Below are 16,445 nucleotides of genomic sequence, written 5' to 3'. Positions count from 1 at the left end.
TTGTTAATTAATCCATCAGCAAACTCATTTTTTTTACATTTTATTTCGTTTTGTTCTCCCTTATCAGCTTGTCAATTTTACTGTAAAATTTATAACTTAATGATTTAAAACTTAATTCCTTTGTTTACTTAAAACATAAATTACTTTGTTTACTTAAAACTTTTAAATTAATAATTAAGTTGCATTTTACGGATAGAGCTTCTCTAACAATTGCTTTATTCATTTACAAAACTTAAATTTAAAACCTCAGATGAAGAAGGTAAATTTTTCCTTATTACAATGATCAAAAAATTCCAAGAGCATAATAAATATCTGGAGTTGATGGAAGCCGCTATAGCAGAACGATCCCCAACACAAAAAGACAACCTTATCCTACACCTTAAATATCTCACTTCATTCCACTCTTGCACTGTCATCCTAAACCTTATCTCACTCCATCCTCTTCTATAAATAGGAATCACTGCTCCTCATAATCTTAATCCAAGCTCAAAGTTCAACAAACCAACACCTTCAAGATGCAAACAGCTTTAACCTTTGCTACCCCCAACGTTGTGCCTTTGGCACCTACAAAGACTGTCACCCATCTCACCAACTTCCCTACCAAATTGAAATCCCCACGCTCCTCCCCTCGTTACTCTCCAATTAGGGTTGCAACCGCCGATCCTGACACTTCAACAGTGGACTATAACTCGGCCTTCTCGTAAGTCATTCCTTCTGACTTAAAACTCTTTTGTAAATTGAGATTTGCATCAAAATTTCATGTCTGAGTTTTTGTGTTTTAATGGCTGCTTTGTTTTCAGAGTGTTTCCAGCAGAAGCATGTGAAACTGTGGGAGGGGAAGCCTGCATGGCAGAGATGTACCCTGAAGCCAAGCTGCAGCCACAAGCCAAGAACGACACACCACGCACAGCTACAGAGAACGTTGAGAGAGAGTATCTTGAATACAATGATCCTCAAACGTAACCAAACAGATACCCTTTTACAAATACCAAATCAATTGAGATCAATTTTCAAACACTCTTTTGAATTCAGAATATACTCATTTTATGGACTTCATTCATAGATTTAAATGCAGAACAGTGGGAAAGCATTATGATATTGTGGATGTGTTTTGCAGGGTATTTCGGGGAGAGGCTTGTGATGATCTTGGAGGAACTTTCTGTGAGCCCGAGTTTCAGAAGAATGTCTTCTAAACTTTTCATATCAACTTCTAGTGATTGAAGTCTTTGGTTGTACAGTACTTAGATATAAACTCTGTTGAGTTTCGTATAAATTTTACAATAATTATACACTAAATTTCATAGCCTTGCCTCTCTCTTCTTCATTAATAGTTTTGACGATTAGTTTTACTATGTTACTGTATTGACAATTGAATTATTGGCGAATAAAAATCGCATACTTTTAAAAGATTAAAAGATTAATTTTTTAATTAAAATTTGAGGGGAACCAAGTTGTACATTGATTACTCTATATAGATTAAAATTGAATTTGAGCTTGTTTCTTATTTTAAAAAATATAAATTTAAATAAAAAGTTGTCTTCGGAAAAGCGATACCAGAGGATTTAGTAAAGAAATGGAGTAATAAAATTTGAATTCAAGTTACAGGAAACTGGCGTAAATATTGTGAATGCCTGTACGCGTCTTTTAAATATATATTAGACAATGTTATTGTAATTTTATTAAATTAATATATAAAATAAAATTATATTTACTAAAAATATCAGAAATAATAGAAGAATAATAGTTAATAAAAGAAAAAATAAATATATGATTTTATAAAAAATTTATAAAATTAATAGTTAATTTTTAAAAATTTAATAAATAATTATATTTTAAAAAATAAAATTAAAATTTTAAAATATAAACATAAAATAAATTTTTTTTTATATATTGCTATAGATGTTAAACCGTAACTTTTCTTTTGACTGAAGTTTTAAAATCGAGAAAAATCCATGGGTCCAATGAATGTAAATGCTTATTAAGGCTTTTGTTGTCTTAAAGCGAATACTAACCTACTCTAAAATCTAGTGCAATATATATATATATATATATATATATATATATATATATATAACATTATTCCACAATTTTAAATTCTAAAATAAATTAAAAAATATTTTAAAGTAATTAGTTATCACATTGTGAATTGTACATGTGAGTTATACAGTGTAAGAAGATTTATATTGTCATATAATTATAAATCACCATAAGTTTGTTCATTTATTAAAAGCAACACTTAATAGATACGTCTAACCTGATTTCTGATTGATTGAAAATGCAAAAATCATATGTTATTAGTTTATAGAAGTTAAAGTAATAGTTATTTTTGAAAGGCTTCTTTGTAATTCTTATTATTACTAGGATATATATTCATTCTATAATGAACAATACAGTCAGAAACTATATGTGAAACTTTTTTGCCGATAAAAATAAAATATGTGAAACTTGAAAGAGGTTAAAAAGAACAGTGTTTGAGACAATTACATTAATTTTTGTTGATGGTATAATTGAATGTGTAACATCTGAATTGAATTAAGAAGGTGCAAAGCTAAGTAAAATTTTGCAGGAACAATAAAAGCAAAGTATAGTTGGAAATGTCTAGCATGAGATGGATAGGCATAGCACTGTATCAGGCACTCAGAAGCTAAGCAAATCTAACTTTCTGAGACTTATCCATTCACAATCTGGTGAATAGACATCTTTCAATGGCAGCCACAAATTTCAGATATTGCATCGTGAAAGATGTACAAGGATTTATTAGATCACAAGTTAGATAATTTTTTCCTTAAGCTAAAAACAACTTATACAGAAGTTAAATAAATATTTAAAAAGAGTTACATAAGAGAGTTTTATAACTTTAGTTTTAGTTTAAAGAGAAATTGATTTTTATTAAGTTTAGATTTGTGTATATTAAACGGAACTCTAGTAGCTTAAAGAGAAAATATCAATCAATATGTAAAATGTTATGAAATCTAAACTTTGACCCAAAAAGCCAACAAAAAAAATTATAAATAAAACTTAATAATTAAAACTTTCAAGACAATGCAAAAACTTTAACAAAATTGAATGAAGACTTAATAATTAAAACAAACCATAATCAATTTAAAACATTAAAATAATTGTGTTGAATTCGTCGAATTTCTTTTGTCTTTTAACTTTTTAGATCCTTTACTTTTTTTTTATATATTTGGACCCTAATTTTTTTTTGAATTTTTACGGTTCAATTCAAACTAACCTAAAAATTGACATGAACACAAAAAATTGACAGAATCTAACTTGCGGTCAAAATTACTCATCGAAGAAGATCTGCTCACTAGGCGAGTTGTTTAACTATCTTTGTTCTTGTTAAGTGAGATTGTAGTTCGTTGGGCAAGATTGCATCGTCAAAAAATGAAAGTTTGTGAACAAAATGTCCCTTCAAATATCTAAACTCGTGTAAAACAATGTAATTGTATTTATACACGATTATTTGGGATTGTCTTTAACGGGAAACAAAAGAAAAGTTAATTTCCATGGATCAAATGTAGAAATATTCAATTAAAAAAAAATGAAAACTCTCAAAAGATAGATATACCATGATGCCCAATGATATTTAAAAGAAATTAATAATGGAAAATTCAAACCAGACCTTATTCTGAGTTCTAAATGATATAAGGAAAAGTTCAATAGAACTTGACTCTGATACAAAAATGATACGATCCTTTACAAAAAGACGACGATATTCTCTAAATTTGAATTTCTTTTGTAAGATAGATGAAATATTAGACATGATAAATCAAAGTTGATAATTTTATAATTATAAAGAATGCAGAATAAGACAAAGATGGATGAACGCCACAATCTAGCAAATTGATAAGTCGAAGGAAGATTCGCCACAAAGAGGTCACTCTTTGATAAGAACCAATAATAGAGACACCATAATCAATAGGATTATTAAGTCAAGAAAGATTTATCACAAAGATCTTAGTATTTGATAAGAACCTGAGGCCTAAGTCAAGAATAAAAAGAATCCTCTCTTTTTTGAAATAAAATTCAATATATGATATAAAGTGATTACATTTTTTGTAGGCCAATGTATTTATAGATCCTTTTAAGATAAAAGATAAAAATAAGCCCCATTACATAGGCTCAATAAATAACAAAAACTGATTTTAAAAATAACAAAAATTGTCGCCTAGCGCCTGGTTGCATCGCCCAATGACCAAAGGCGTCTAGTGCATAAAAAACTCATTCAAGTGTTCGTTCAACGACTCGTGGCTTGCCCAACGGTTTACATGACTTGAATTCTTTGAATTTCCAACTTCTTGGATCATCACGAGCTTGTTAGAAATTTGTTCTTCTAATCTTTTATTCTTTGACCTTCGAATTGTCATGATTCTTCTTCAAGTTCCTCTTGTATGGATTGCGAAGATAGTCCTCTATCACTTTTCTTGCTTTATTCCTTGAACTCCTTTCATTTTTGGTTTGTTCTTTGGTGTAGACTCTCTTTAGATGTGAACCAATCCCTAACATCTTGGGGGGGGGGGGGGTGGAAACCAAAGTGCAACTCAAAGTCTAAGAGGGATTGCACAAGAAAGAGCAAAAGCACTTCGAGGTAAGAAAAGGAGGAATGGCGCAAAACACTTGGGAGAATTTGCATTATTTGAGTTGTATCTTTTATTGTTTTTACTTATTGTATCCATAACCAAATTAGGTGACTTGGGGGAGCCTTTGGTGTTCATTAATCTTCTAATTAGAACCTTAAACCTCTTTAATGAATTTTTTAGTTGGTGAGTGTGTGTCCGAGGTTCTAAGTGCCAACATGCCTCACCATTGGGCCACATAGTATAACTTGCTTTACTTTTCTTTATTTGTTTTATTCTTGCTTTTAGTTTAATGTTGATGCTGCAATGCAACCAATTTTTCCAACAAGTATATTGAGTAGTTTGTAGTACAACAAGTGTCGTCGATAGGGATTTGGTAGAAAACACAAGGTCTAACTAGTTTGAGTTGAATAAAATAGTGTTTGAGTTTCATAAAAAAATATGAAAACATATTTATTGTGAAAAATAGTATTGATCTAAAACAATAAAATTGGATTAAAAATAGATTTGAGCAAGGGTTGATTTCAAAGTTAAAAGATGTATTGAAGCTAGATTTCACTTCCTTGTCCCCGTCTTGTATTGATTCAGTTAATGTTTATAAAGATACAATCATTCATGTCCTAGTAGTTCTCTTTAAATGTAACTTTAGGTCAATTCCTAGAAACCTAGAGCCTAGGATCATCCAACTTCAGTATGATTCCTCAATGACTACTTGATGAATCATCTGCATTAAGACCAAGACTCTATAACCAACTAGACCCTTAGTTATATTCCTAGTATCTAAAAGCACGACGAGAATTAGTTGGACCACAACTTGGAACTAGTTCCCACTCAATCCCAAGCTAGTGAAATAAGACAAGTGATCAGTTCATCCAACAACAAGCATAAACTAATTCACAAACATGTAATGAAAGCATACTTTGATAAATGAAACAATGCCAATACAAGAGAGTTCCAAAGGGGTTGCATCTTTTCTTCAACACTTAAAGAGATTTAGCTCCTCATACTAGATGAGAACAGTACAACACATGGAAGTAGGGGTGGCAATTAGAGCCTGGCCCGTCGGGTCAGCCCGCAAAAAAAACACGGGGCGGGCTAGGGTAGTGAGCTCGTAGTGGCCCGACCCGCATAAGCCCGTAGCCCGCGCGGGCTGGCCCGCGGCCCGCATAAAAAAACTTGTACTTGTGTATATTAATTACTTTTTTTATGGGCTCTTGCATTAACGTTTCAAATTCTTGTATAATTGAAAAAGACAAGTATTATGTATTTTTTAATGTGCTAAAATTTAAACAATACATTGTGTATGTCATAGTATGAATATCAATTTATCATCCAACTCCTCAAAGTCTTTACTTAATTTTGTGAACTTCTTAAAGTTTTCCAATTTTTAGACATTGAAAGTTTTATCATAAAAATTAAAAAAATTAAAAAAATTAAAAAAAAATTAAAAAAAGCGGGCTAGCTCGCGGGCCAGCCCGCAGGCCAAGTGCAGGGCGAGGCGGGCCAGTGTTTGCAGCTCGCATAAAGTGTGTGGGCCGGGCCGGGCCTAAACGGGCCGGACCAGGCCTAAACAGGCCGGGCCGGGCCACATTGCCATCCCTACATGGAAGTGTCATCCTCTCTTGTACAATCAAATAATGTTTACTAAGTATAGGAAGAAGTGTCTCAAAGAGTCTCTCAAAAGAACCCTCACAAATGATTGCCTAAACAAGGGTGCAACTATGTTGTTATAAACTGTCTAGGGGACTAGGGATGGCAAATAAACCCACCCTCATTGCCTGAACTCGTCTCCATTTTGACAACAAATCTCCGCATTAATTGAGTATGGGTATGGGTATAGGGAATCTTTGACTTTTTCAACTAGGTATGGGGATATACATATCCGCCCCGTTCCCGTCCACATCCATATACCCATCATCGTTTAAATTATTAAAATATTCATAGTTAATTAAGTAAAATTATATATATATATATATATATATTATACATAATTTCTATTTTTTATTTCTTCTAATGGTTTGGTTTGCCATAAAATTCATTCACATCTCTAATATATTTTTCATCTTATCATAACCTTTATGCAATTATGTTCAAATGATGTGTGTCAATTAAATATTTTTTATGTGTTGCATTTGAATATTTCTATTTTTTTAATATTTTTATTTATTGTGTATTTTCCTTTCATATGAGAACGTTTAACACTCTCAAGTGTTCAATATCATAAACCTTCAATTTACTAGGTAATATAAAAAAATTATCTTCTTTGCCCTATTATTAATTTTTGTTTCATTTGAAGAATTATTTTGTTTCGCTAAAACAATTTTCATTATTTCTCAATCATTGACTATGTTGAAAAGTTTTCTTAAATCTCTAAAGTATTTTTCATTTTATCATACTCTTAATTATATATTTGTTTTCCTTTGTGCAATTTCATTCAATGGTCTCTCAAATTGTTTCTAAGACACACATTTGATAAAATTTTAATATATTTATTTATTTTTTATTTTTATAATGTAAAATACTATTTTGATATATTTTATATAATTATTTTTTATTCTTTAACTCATTATCATACTGTAATTTTGTCACTATAATTGTATAACTAAATTTTATTTACTATAATATAAAATTTTAATGTAATTGTCATGAATTTCTTTTTATCACCAATCATAACATATATTGAAGTTCAAAAGATACAATATCTACGTTACAATTTTATTATTATTAGTTTAATTATCATTTTTTGTTTTATTTTGATCGTGTGATGTGTTATAAATTGTATTAGTGTATAAAAAAGAGATTCATTAATGTTTGCATATTGAAGTAAACAAACCTTTAACATATATTTTAATTTGAATATTTGTTTTGCTTTTCTATTTTTTTTAATTTAAAATTTATCAACTATAATTCATTAATGTTTTCATATTTAATAAATGTTTTGGTTCTCATGAAATTTTATTTGGTATTCTAATTTGAAATGTATATAATTATAATATAATTTCATTCTAAATATTTGATATTGAAGAAACAACCCTCATCTTAATATTGAATGTTTGATAATATTATGTTTCCTTTGCCGTAATTTTTATTATTTTATAAAAAATAATTTATTAATATTGAAACAATAAAAATGCAAGTACTCATATTGGTATGAGTATATATCCGTTACTCGGTGGGGATGAGACAAAAGTTTGATACCCATTGGGTTTGGATATGGGGATGAGGATGATTTTTTTCGATGGGGATGGGTATGGGATAGCAAAACTCGTCCTTGCCCTGCCCTATTGCCATCCGTATAGGGCACTACTTAGTAGAGCACTTGTGACACGAACTATAGAGGTTCCCTCCTTAGGTGGGTCTGGCTTAAGCCTCATGCTTTTGTATTGCAGCTCTTGTGATAACTTCCTAAAGAAGGAGTCTTCATGGTTTAGCCTCAAGTTCAGTACTTGAGGTTTTCTTCTGCACTGAGTTTGCTAGTGTGGCTCTAGCCTCAAATCTGCCGCTTAACTGCACCAGTGTCAGTTTTTCCTAAAATTGATTGAAATTCATCTATTTTCTTTATTTTCCACTTTGACTCTCTATTGATATTGGAAATTGCAAAAAAAGCTAAATTAGGTAGTTTTATACATAAATTCATTAAAATAAAAAAAAAACAAGATAAATTCTAAATTTGCCTTTTCATTTAAGTTCTCATTGAGAAGTTTAGTGCAAAAGGCCTTAGGTAAACTTTAGTTAGGAAAGACATGGTTACTAAGTAATCCAAGTAATTCACCTCCTTTTCCTTGAGTGAACTTGAGCATCTTTCCTCTTTAAGTCTTCTTAGGAATTTCCTTGAAAGAAAAAGTTTATGTCTAAAATCAAAGAAAAAGCATAAACATGTCTAGGGATCCATCTTACTGATTTGGTAGTGACTCTAGTGAAAATGCTTCTAAAAGTTTGAACCAAATCACTTAAGAGCTAAAGTCACTACAAATTTGGAAGTAGCAAATGGCAATTTCAAAAGAGAAAGAGAAAATGAAAGACAAACTCATCTTGCCATCCTAGAGAAGGAACTTAGAATCCTTAAACAAAAAGAAGAAAAGATAGAAGAGAACTTAAGCAGTGTGAGCCACTTATGAAGCTCCAAATCTCCAATACAAATCACACACTATGAGGAGGAAGTAGGATAGTGAACAACTTTTATCAATCCACTCCACCAAGAAGGCATAAGAGAGAGGGTGAACATGAACATACTCCTATGGACACGCTTCAAAGACTTTATTGAAATAGCATGAGTGTAGAAGAATATAGGCAAAAGATGAATTTATATATGACGAGGGTGTGAATTAGAGAGCAAGAAGAGACAACCATCTCTAGGTTCCTTAGTTGTCTCAATCTTGACCTAAGAGATTGCCCTACCAAGATCTAATTGATTTATTTCTTACATTCAAATTATTTAAATAGATTTTTATATGTAAATTAAATGAATATATAAACTTAGGATTAAATTGGACAAAAAATAAATAACGGTAAAACATTTACAAAAGTAAACATTTGACCAAAATTAAATATTTTTAAATACGAAAACTAATTGACTTCTTTAAAATGAAAATATGAAAATTTTATTTAATATTATTTTTTAAAATGGAAATCAATCACTTCGATAGTTATTTAACTAGAAATCATAATTATCGTAGAATAATTTTTTTAATGTTAAGTAAAAGTTTTGTTGTTGATAATTATATCAAACAATTTATAGTCATCAAGATGACTTCATGGCCCAATGGATAAGGCGCTGGTCTACGAAACCAGAGATTCTGGGTTTGATCCCCAGTGAAGTCGTGTAAACCTTCTAATTTATTTTTTATTATATCAACTTATGACATAGTACCTATGTAAGCTTGCCTTGGTAATTTTATAAGAAAACCATGCACAATGGTCTTATCTCTCCAAATAAAAAGACCTTAGCCAAGAGTGGGTTTTGGTCCAAGCTCTTATTCTCATAGATCAATGATTTATTTAATTAATAGTGTAGGTTTCTTTTAGGCCTTGTATATGGACCAAGTAGTGTGGGGGTTATTTAGGCCTTGAGTAGTAGTGTACGGTTTTTGGGCCTAGGGTTATGCACTAAAGGAGGCACCTTGGTCAACCCTCTTTTGTGCCTAACTTTCTCTCCAGGGTGGGGGCGTGTGTTGATCATTTTCACCTTTGGTGCATGAAACACATGTTCTTGCTACTTGGCACACAACTCTCTTTTGGTCCCCAAGTTAGAGTAATTAGGGATTTGCTCTCCGTTTTGTTTGATACATCTAGTGATAGAGGACTATCCCTAGATTCCATACAAGAAGAACTTGAAGATGAACTTTTACAATTTAAAGGACCTATGATAAGGGCTAGGAGCAAGAGATTGGAAAATCAAATCTATTCAAGGCTCCTGATGCTTGGAAATTTAAAGGATATAAAGATCATGACTTGGAGCACATTTGAAGGATAGTTTTTAAGAAAATTAGTTTATGTTTTTGGACTTTGAGTTTTCTTTTAGAAATTTGTTATGTTTCTATGTTTTTGGGTTTTGAGCTTTCTTTTATAAATTAGTTAATGTTTTTATGTTTTGGGCTTGGGCCTTCTAGTAGGGTTCTTAGGTTTTCTTAAACTTATGTGCCTATAAATAGAGGTACCAAAATCTGATGTAGACATTTATATATTGAATTTGATTTCATTAAAGAGAGGATTCTCTTTGTTCTTGGCTTAGGCCTCTGGTTCTTATCAAAGATTAACATCTTTGTGGCAAATCTTCACTTGACTTATCAATCTGCTAGATTGTGGCGTCCTTCATCTCTATCTTATTCTGCATTCTTCTCTGATTTATTCATGTAGTGCCTCTTGAGGATTTAAATTCAGAAACGATCATACTCTTTTCCAGATAGGATCGTATCATCTAGGGTTTTTGCTTATAAGTAAAGATCCTCTGACATTGTAAAAACCACTTTCAAACTAGTAAAGAAATGTTGTCAAATTTATGGCATTACTTGTCACTTAGTCCCAACCTCTCTTGAGAGCATCTAAACACCACCTCACATTCACCATAATCGAAACATTTCTTCCATTTCCATTAAGCTTCCACCCACCTTAGCCTCTCCTACATTGCTTGGAGCCTATAGTTTGGAGGAGGAGCTATTAGGACATTTGTGTCACACAAGAATATTGTTTATGTTTTGATTTTAAAATTATCAAAAGAATGAAGAGTTTTTCAAGCATTACTAAAAGTTGTATTAATATCGAGTTCAAAATGTAAAATTGTTTCATATTCTGTAATTTAAATTGATTTTTAAAATAATCTTGCAATATAGAAATTGTGTTTGTTACATAATAATTCTAGAAATAAGAAATAATAATTATAACAAAAATAAAAATTTAAACTTTATTGACAAGAGTATTTCGATCATGGTACATGGAAGGAAGTTAATTTAAAACATCACACATTAATTGTGTGAAATGGATGTTCGAGAAATGTTTGGTCATATTGTTCTAGTGTGACCAAGTGTCTGGCCTTGAGAGCAATTTTTTGGAGGGAACTAAGACCATGCCATTTCAATCTATTCTTCTTGAATTTGGTTAACCCTTTTAAATTATTTTCATTTATCGATTTGAGCACATAATTGGCCTGTGTAAGTTGGTCAACTATCGTTGTGCTCGAGTTCGCAATACAGTTTATCTTGGGAGTCTCAGATATTAGGACCCTTACTCGTACACGAGTACCATCAATGGCCCTTAAACAATCATGTTTCATACAAATTAAAAGTGTCAATAAATATTGTTGCATTCGTGTGCTTTGAAAAATTAAAATTACAATTATGTCGATTGCTACCTTAAAGTACGAGTAAAATCGACTATTATTTAGGACATGTAGATGAACCTCTATCCCTAACGGTTGGATTATAAAATCTGACTCCAAAGTTAATTCCACTCAACACATTGTGAAAATATTTGCTAACAGTCGACCCAAACTGATGGAATAAAATTGACACTTTGATTCTTCACATTATGCCCTATGATGTTCATAAATTTATTTACTTGTTTCGCCATTGTTCACCGTATGACATCCTTCACTAACCTAGATGTCTGGAGCCGTTGACATAGGTTAATAAGTTCCTCCGATCCCATCTAAATAATGTCACGACATCAATTAATATACACTAAGTAAGACATCAACTACTGTTTGTGTCGATCTTTGTCTAGAAAAAAATCCCTAACATTATTTCTTGTACTCAAATATATATTTAATATATTCAATGCATATGCAACAATGCATAACATTGTTGATGTAGTTAGTGTTGTGCACAATTGCAATTGTTGGTGTAAGGGTGTAACTATATTAAAGTCCACACTTACAACATCATCAACTAAATATTTGGCATCAAAATATGAAACCTCTAATTCTTCCTTCATCTAAATTACCTTAAAAAAATATAACCACTATTACATACAAATAAAAATAAAGTTACATTCATTTGTAATTTATAGGCAATTAAATTACCCTTGGCCACACATAAATGTTTTATAATATTACAAAAAATTAAATTTCTTAACATTAATGGATTATTGTGTGGAAGTATATTAAAGTGAGCAATTATTATCAGCAAATTGATAACTTATATTCATTTTTTTTTAATGTTGTGTTGCATAGCTAACTTAGTTAGGAATTTAAAAAATTTTCTAATTTTAAAGAATAATTAAAAAAATGAATATTAAAAAATGTATAATAGACAATTCTAATTATATACTTTTATATATAACATTACGGTAGATGTTATAAACTATAAAGAGTAAAGTTATATAATGTACCATCAAGACAAAATAATACTTTCAACATAAAATATGTTGTAAAATAGTTAGAGAAATTTGTGTATTCAAAAACTTCTATTTTTGTTAAACTAAGTATAAAGTTAATTTTAAACTAACTAAAAATCTTATTAAATTGAGATGTTCGTACAATCTATCAATTTCATCTTTTGAAATTTGGATTATGAAAAATATATTTCTAGAGTGGGTTCCTAAATATTGATTAAAGAAATTAAAAAAAAACTAGTGTACATGTGTATAATAAAGTTATATCTCTAAATTATTGCTCATGACGTTAATCTTATAAAAAAACATCATAATATATTTTGAAACGATTTACTATAACTATTTTGAAACTAAAATACAATTCAATCTACATAATATATACAATTTCATGAAAAATCAATATTTAATTTCACTATCCATTATAACTATAAAAACTAACATGATCATGAAAATAAAAATGGTAAGACTATTAACATTCTACCTTTAGAAGAATTGTCAACCATGAGACACCGCAATGAACTCCACAAGCACGTCTTCAACCATAAAACACTTCCTGCAGGAATTCTACACAACTACTCCAACAACAAAATCGTTCATACAACACAAAACCACATTAAACAACTTTCAAAATGTTTGGAATTGGTTACATGCACAAGAGAATTGATTATGCAATGCTATTGTGTCCATGCAAGGCCTAGATCATGCCATTTAGTGTCACCCTCAACCTCCTTAGGTCACCATGGAGCTGCACAACCCAAGGAACCCTTTCTAGTATCAATTTTTCACCTTTAACCGCTTCCCACAAACTCATCACATGACGCCACATTTATGTCATGGACTGGAACTCACCTGAAACAGGTTGAAGCCAAGCTACACCACACCCTTTCCAGCATACTATCCAAATGCAACTTGCCTACTGGTATATCATATACTCCAACAACCAACTTGATATATTCATTGCTCTTTAATGTCTCATTGAAGACACTCATCTATGCATGGTCAAAGAAATTCAAATGAAAGTTGTGAATTGTCACCTCTAAAGTCTGGCATTTTTCCTGTGTAGTTTAGGAATCTTGCAGACCTGAGCTCCTTGAAGTAAAAGCATAAGCAATAGAAAAATAAACAATAGTGCATGCCATATAAACATATTATTAAATCAAGGGTGCTTTTGTAAAAGCACATCTTTCCCCACAAATATCTTCATATGAGGGGAGATGGCATGAAAGGTGAATCCCACATATCCATTCTCACCCCCCATAAATCAATACAAAGCAATAGAAAAAACCTTCTTAAATTTGTGCCTGCCATTCTCTCAAAACAGTAAATCTATCTAAAAGAACACAGTCTAAAACTATTTGTGCAAGATTGATGTACCTTATAATCTTCTGTAAGACCCAATATTTTCTGCCCTAAATTAAAAGGGGTGCCCCATGTGAGTTGGGCCTAAGGGTTGGCCCAAAGGGAAACAAACCCTAAGTCTACCCTAAACCTCATTCCTCTCACTTTGTTGAAACAGATTTCTTAACCCCCTTTGAGTAGCTGTCACCCTTTCCGATAGGGTTCAGCCTTAGAGCTCCGTCGCACTTGTTCGAGCCAGTTTCGTTCCACGTAAGTTGCATCCCATCCCATACCTTTCTTGTTTAGCAAAGTTGCTTCGAGTTCCAACTAGGGTCGTACTAAGTGGCTTCATGTCCTTCTGTTCTTTCGTTTCCAGCTCGCTAAACCGCTCTAAGAGCTGCTGCCTTTCTCTGTTTACGCCCAAGAATCCAACTGTTGGCCCTTTTCCAGGTAAGGGAAGCTAGAACCCCATTGTTTTGTATGATGATAGTTGTTTTGATGGTATTTCATGATTTCCGTGCTTGTATGTCACTGTGAGTGTATGGCATGATTTGTATTATTGTTTGGGCATGGTTGTGTGTTGGTGGTAGAGAGGAACAGTGGCGAGGTCTGTTAAACTCGCCCAAGCGAGCCTGTCTCGTCAAGGCGAGGTTAACAGGGGCTCGCCTAAGCATTTCGCCACGAACGGTCGCCCAGACGACCCGCTGTACTTTTGAGCGAGCGAACGTCTCGCTTAGGCGAGGAGGGTTTGGCCTAAGCGAGAACGCATGCAAGGTTCTTATGCTGAAAGTCGAGCTCTCGCCTAGGCGAAGGGAGCTCGCCTGAGCGAGGGTCCTCCTCGCCTGGGCGAGACCCTGCAGCCTGAGCGAGGTGTTGGGCGAGACAGGGCGAGACACGGCGTGGTGTGATTGTTTTCTTGACTTGGTTGGTGAATGTATGTCTTGAATTTAAGTGTTGTGATGAGAGTATGAGATAAATGAGTATGCATGTGCGAAGTAAATCATAACTTGTGAGTAATGGGTTGGTATGAACTTAGCATGATAATTGTATGAGATGAGTCATGAAATTTAAATGATGAGTTTGGCATGAGTTCGACAAGAGACATGAAAGGGTTGGTATCAATGTGGCATGGTAATGATATGAGACGGAGTTCCATTTGCTGGGTTCGCGAATACGGAGTTGGCATGGTGGTCGGGACGTAATCCCATGGCCCCTGTTAGTGGATGTCCATGGTGGTGCCCCATTTGTATAACTAGGTAAGGATTCAAGGTAAGGTTGCATCCTGACACTCTAAGGAGTCAGTGAGTCTCACCTAGAGCGGACTGACTCCTGTGGTGAGAGTAGCAGGAGACCTAAAATTCATTAAGGACTAACCTTGTGGTGAGGGAAAATTGATTCATTATAACACTTGTAACACATAGCTCGGGGGTGAGTAGAGGTATCCAGCACAAGTGCAAGCATCCGCTGAATTCGACCAGGTTATATGTATCCGGATGAGACGAGTCTTAGTGTATTGTTTTGGAAGGTCATAACATGCTTGAGTGATGTATGTATAATTGACTGTGAAAGCATATCAGATTGCATGATAAAACCACTTTTGGCTCTAGCTTACCCTTTTGTTTTTGTTGTGTATCCTGCTGTGTGGTACTCTCTTTTGCGATGATCATCAACTTGTTGATGTGAGCAGATGCGAGGAACACCCGTGGTCAATAGGGAAGTGATGGATCCGCTGCTTAGTCTTTGGGTTGACTTCTGCCTTTGGGCTCTTCATTTAGGGCTAAGGCCCATGTATTGTTTTCTCCGGAAATTTGTTTAAGTCATTTTCATTCTCTTATTGTACTTTGTACCCGGGATCATGGTGTATCTCTTTTATTCATCCTCTAAGCAATTGGGATATTTATAGGAGTGACGTTATACTCTTTTATCCTCGCTTCTTATATTATATTGTGTGACATATCCTTTATTTAGCTTTATTAAATAAATGGGGTGTTACATCTTCCCTTGTAAGCTTTGTGAGAAATAGAATGCATCACTTTCATGGAAGATTGATACACCTTATAGTCAATTGTCTCACGACAAATTTTACTGTGCATTGATTCAATATATGATTAAATGAACTAATTTCTCATTTCTCATATCACAACTAGTCATACACGTATTCGTATTGACTGAAATCATTAATTCAATCTCAAAATCAAGAATTGTACTTGTGTAACATGAATGGAGCAAATCAACAACAAAATTATACAATTAAACAACAACCAACGCGATAAGAAAAGCATCATGCAAGTGGTGGAATAATACCACAACAAAGTGTGGAAAAGTTATAAAAAGCCTAAAACTAACTTAAAAAAATGTAAGATCTAGCTCTAATTACCAAATGATGGAAAACTAACCTTGTGTAGGATTATTTATGATATTTTTCATTGAAGGATTGATAAAATTAAAAAAAGAAAATGCAATTGCAACAAGCAAGTGAAATTAATGAGAAGAGGAGGATTTGCCATTTTGAATGAGAGACTTAAAGATAAGGACCAAATGTTCTAATAAAGAACAAAGAAAATTCTCACTTTAAGAAGAATATTCAGAAAGAATCTACACTAAACCTTATATATCATGGATTTTGTACTCATGGCCCAAAAAATACTAAGGCGTATTTTATTGGCCTCTTAAAAAACTACAAAAAGTCTCTAGTTG

At 32.6% G+C, this 16,445-nt stretch overlaps 1 protein-coding gene and 1 non-coding gene across 2 annotated transcripts; both read left to right on the top strand.

The window, feature by feature from the left end:
- Window positions 1-394: 394 nt before the first annotated feature.
- On the top strand, window positions 395-1,305 carry LOC114176904 (light-regulated protein, chloroplastic). Its single transcript, XM_028062103.1, has 3 exons — window positions 395-700; window positions 801-959; window positions 1,118-1,305. Exons 1-3 carry the CDS (start codon window positions 516-518, stop codon window positions 1,191-1,193), a joined length of 420 nt encoding a protein of 139 aa, XP_027917904.1. The 5' UTR covers window positions 395-515; the 3' UTR covers window positions 1,194-1,305.
- Window positions 1,306-9,331: 8,026 nt separating this feature from the next.
- TRNAR-ACG lies at window positions 9,332-9,404 on the top strand. Its single transcript has one exon. It is a non-coding gene; the product is annotated as a tRNA-Arg (tRNA).
- The last annotated feature ends 7,041 nt before the right edge of the window (window positions 9,405-16,445 follow it).

This window comes from Vigna unguiculata, chromosome 1 (genome assembly GCF_004118075.2).
Source record: "Vigna unguiculata cultivar IT97K-499-35 chromosome 1, ASM411807v1, whole genome shotgun sequence".
In the NCBI taxonomy this organism is placed as follows: domain Eukaryota; kingdom Viridiplantae; phylum Streptophyta; class Magnoliopsida; order Fabales; family Fabaceae; genus Vigna; species Vigna unguiculata.
Note: the sequence above shows the minus strand (reverse complement) of the source record. Positions and strands in the feature narration are given on the sequence as shown.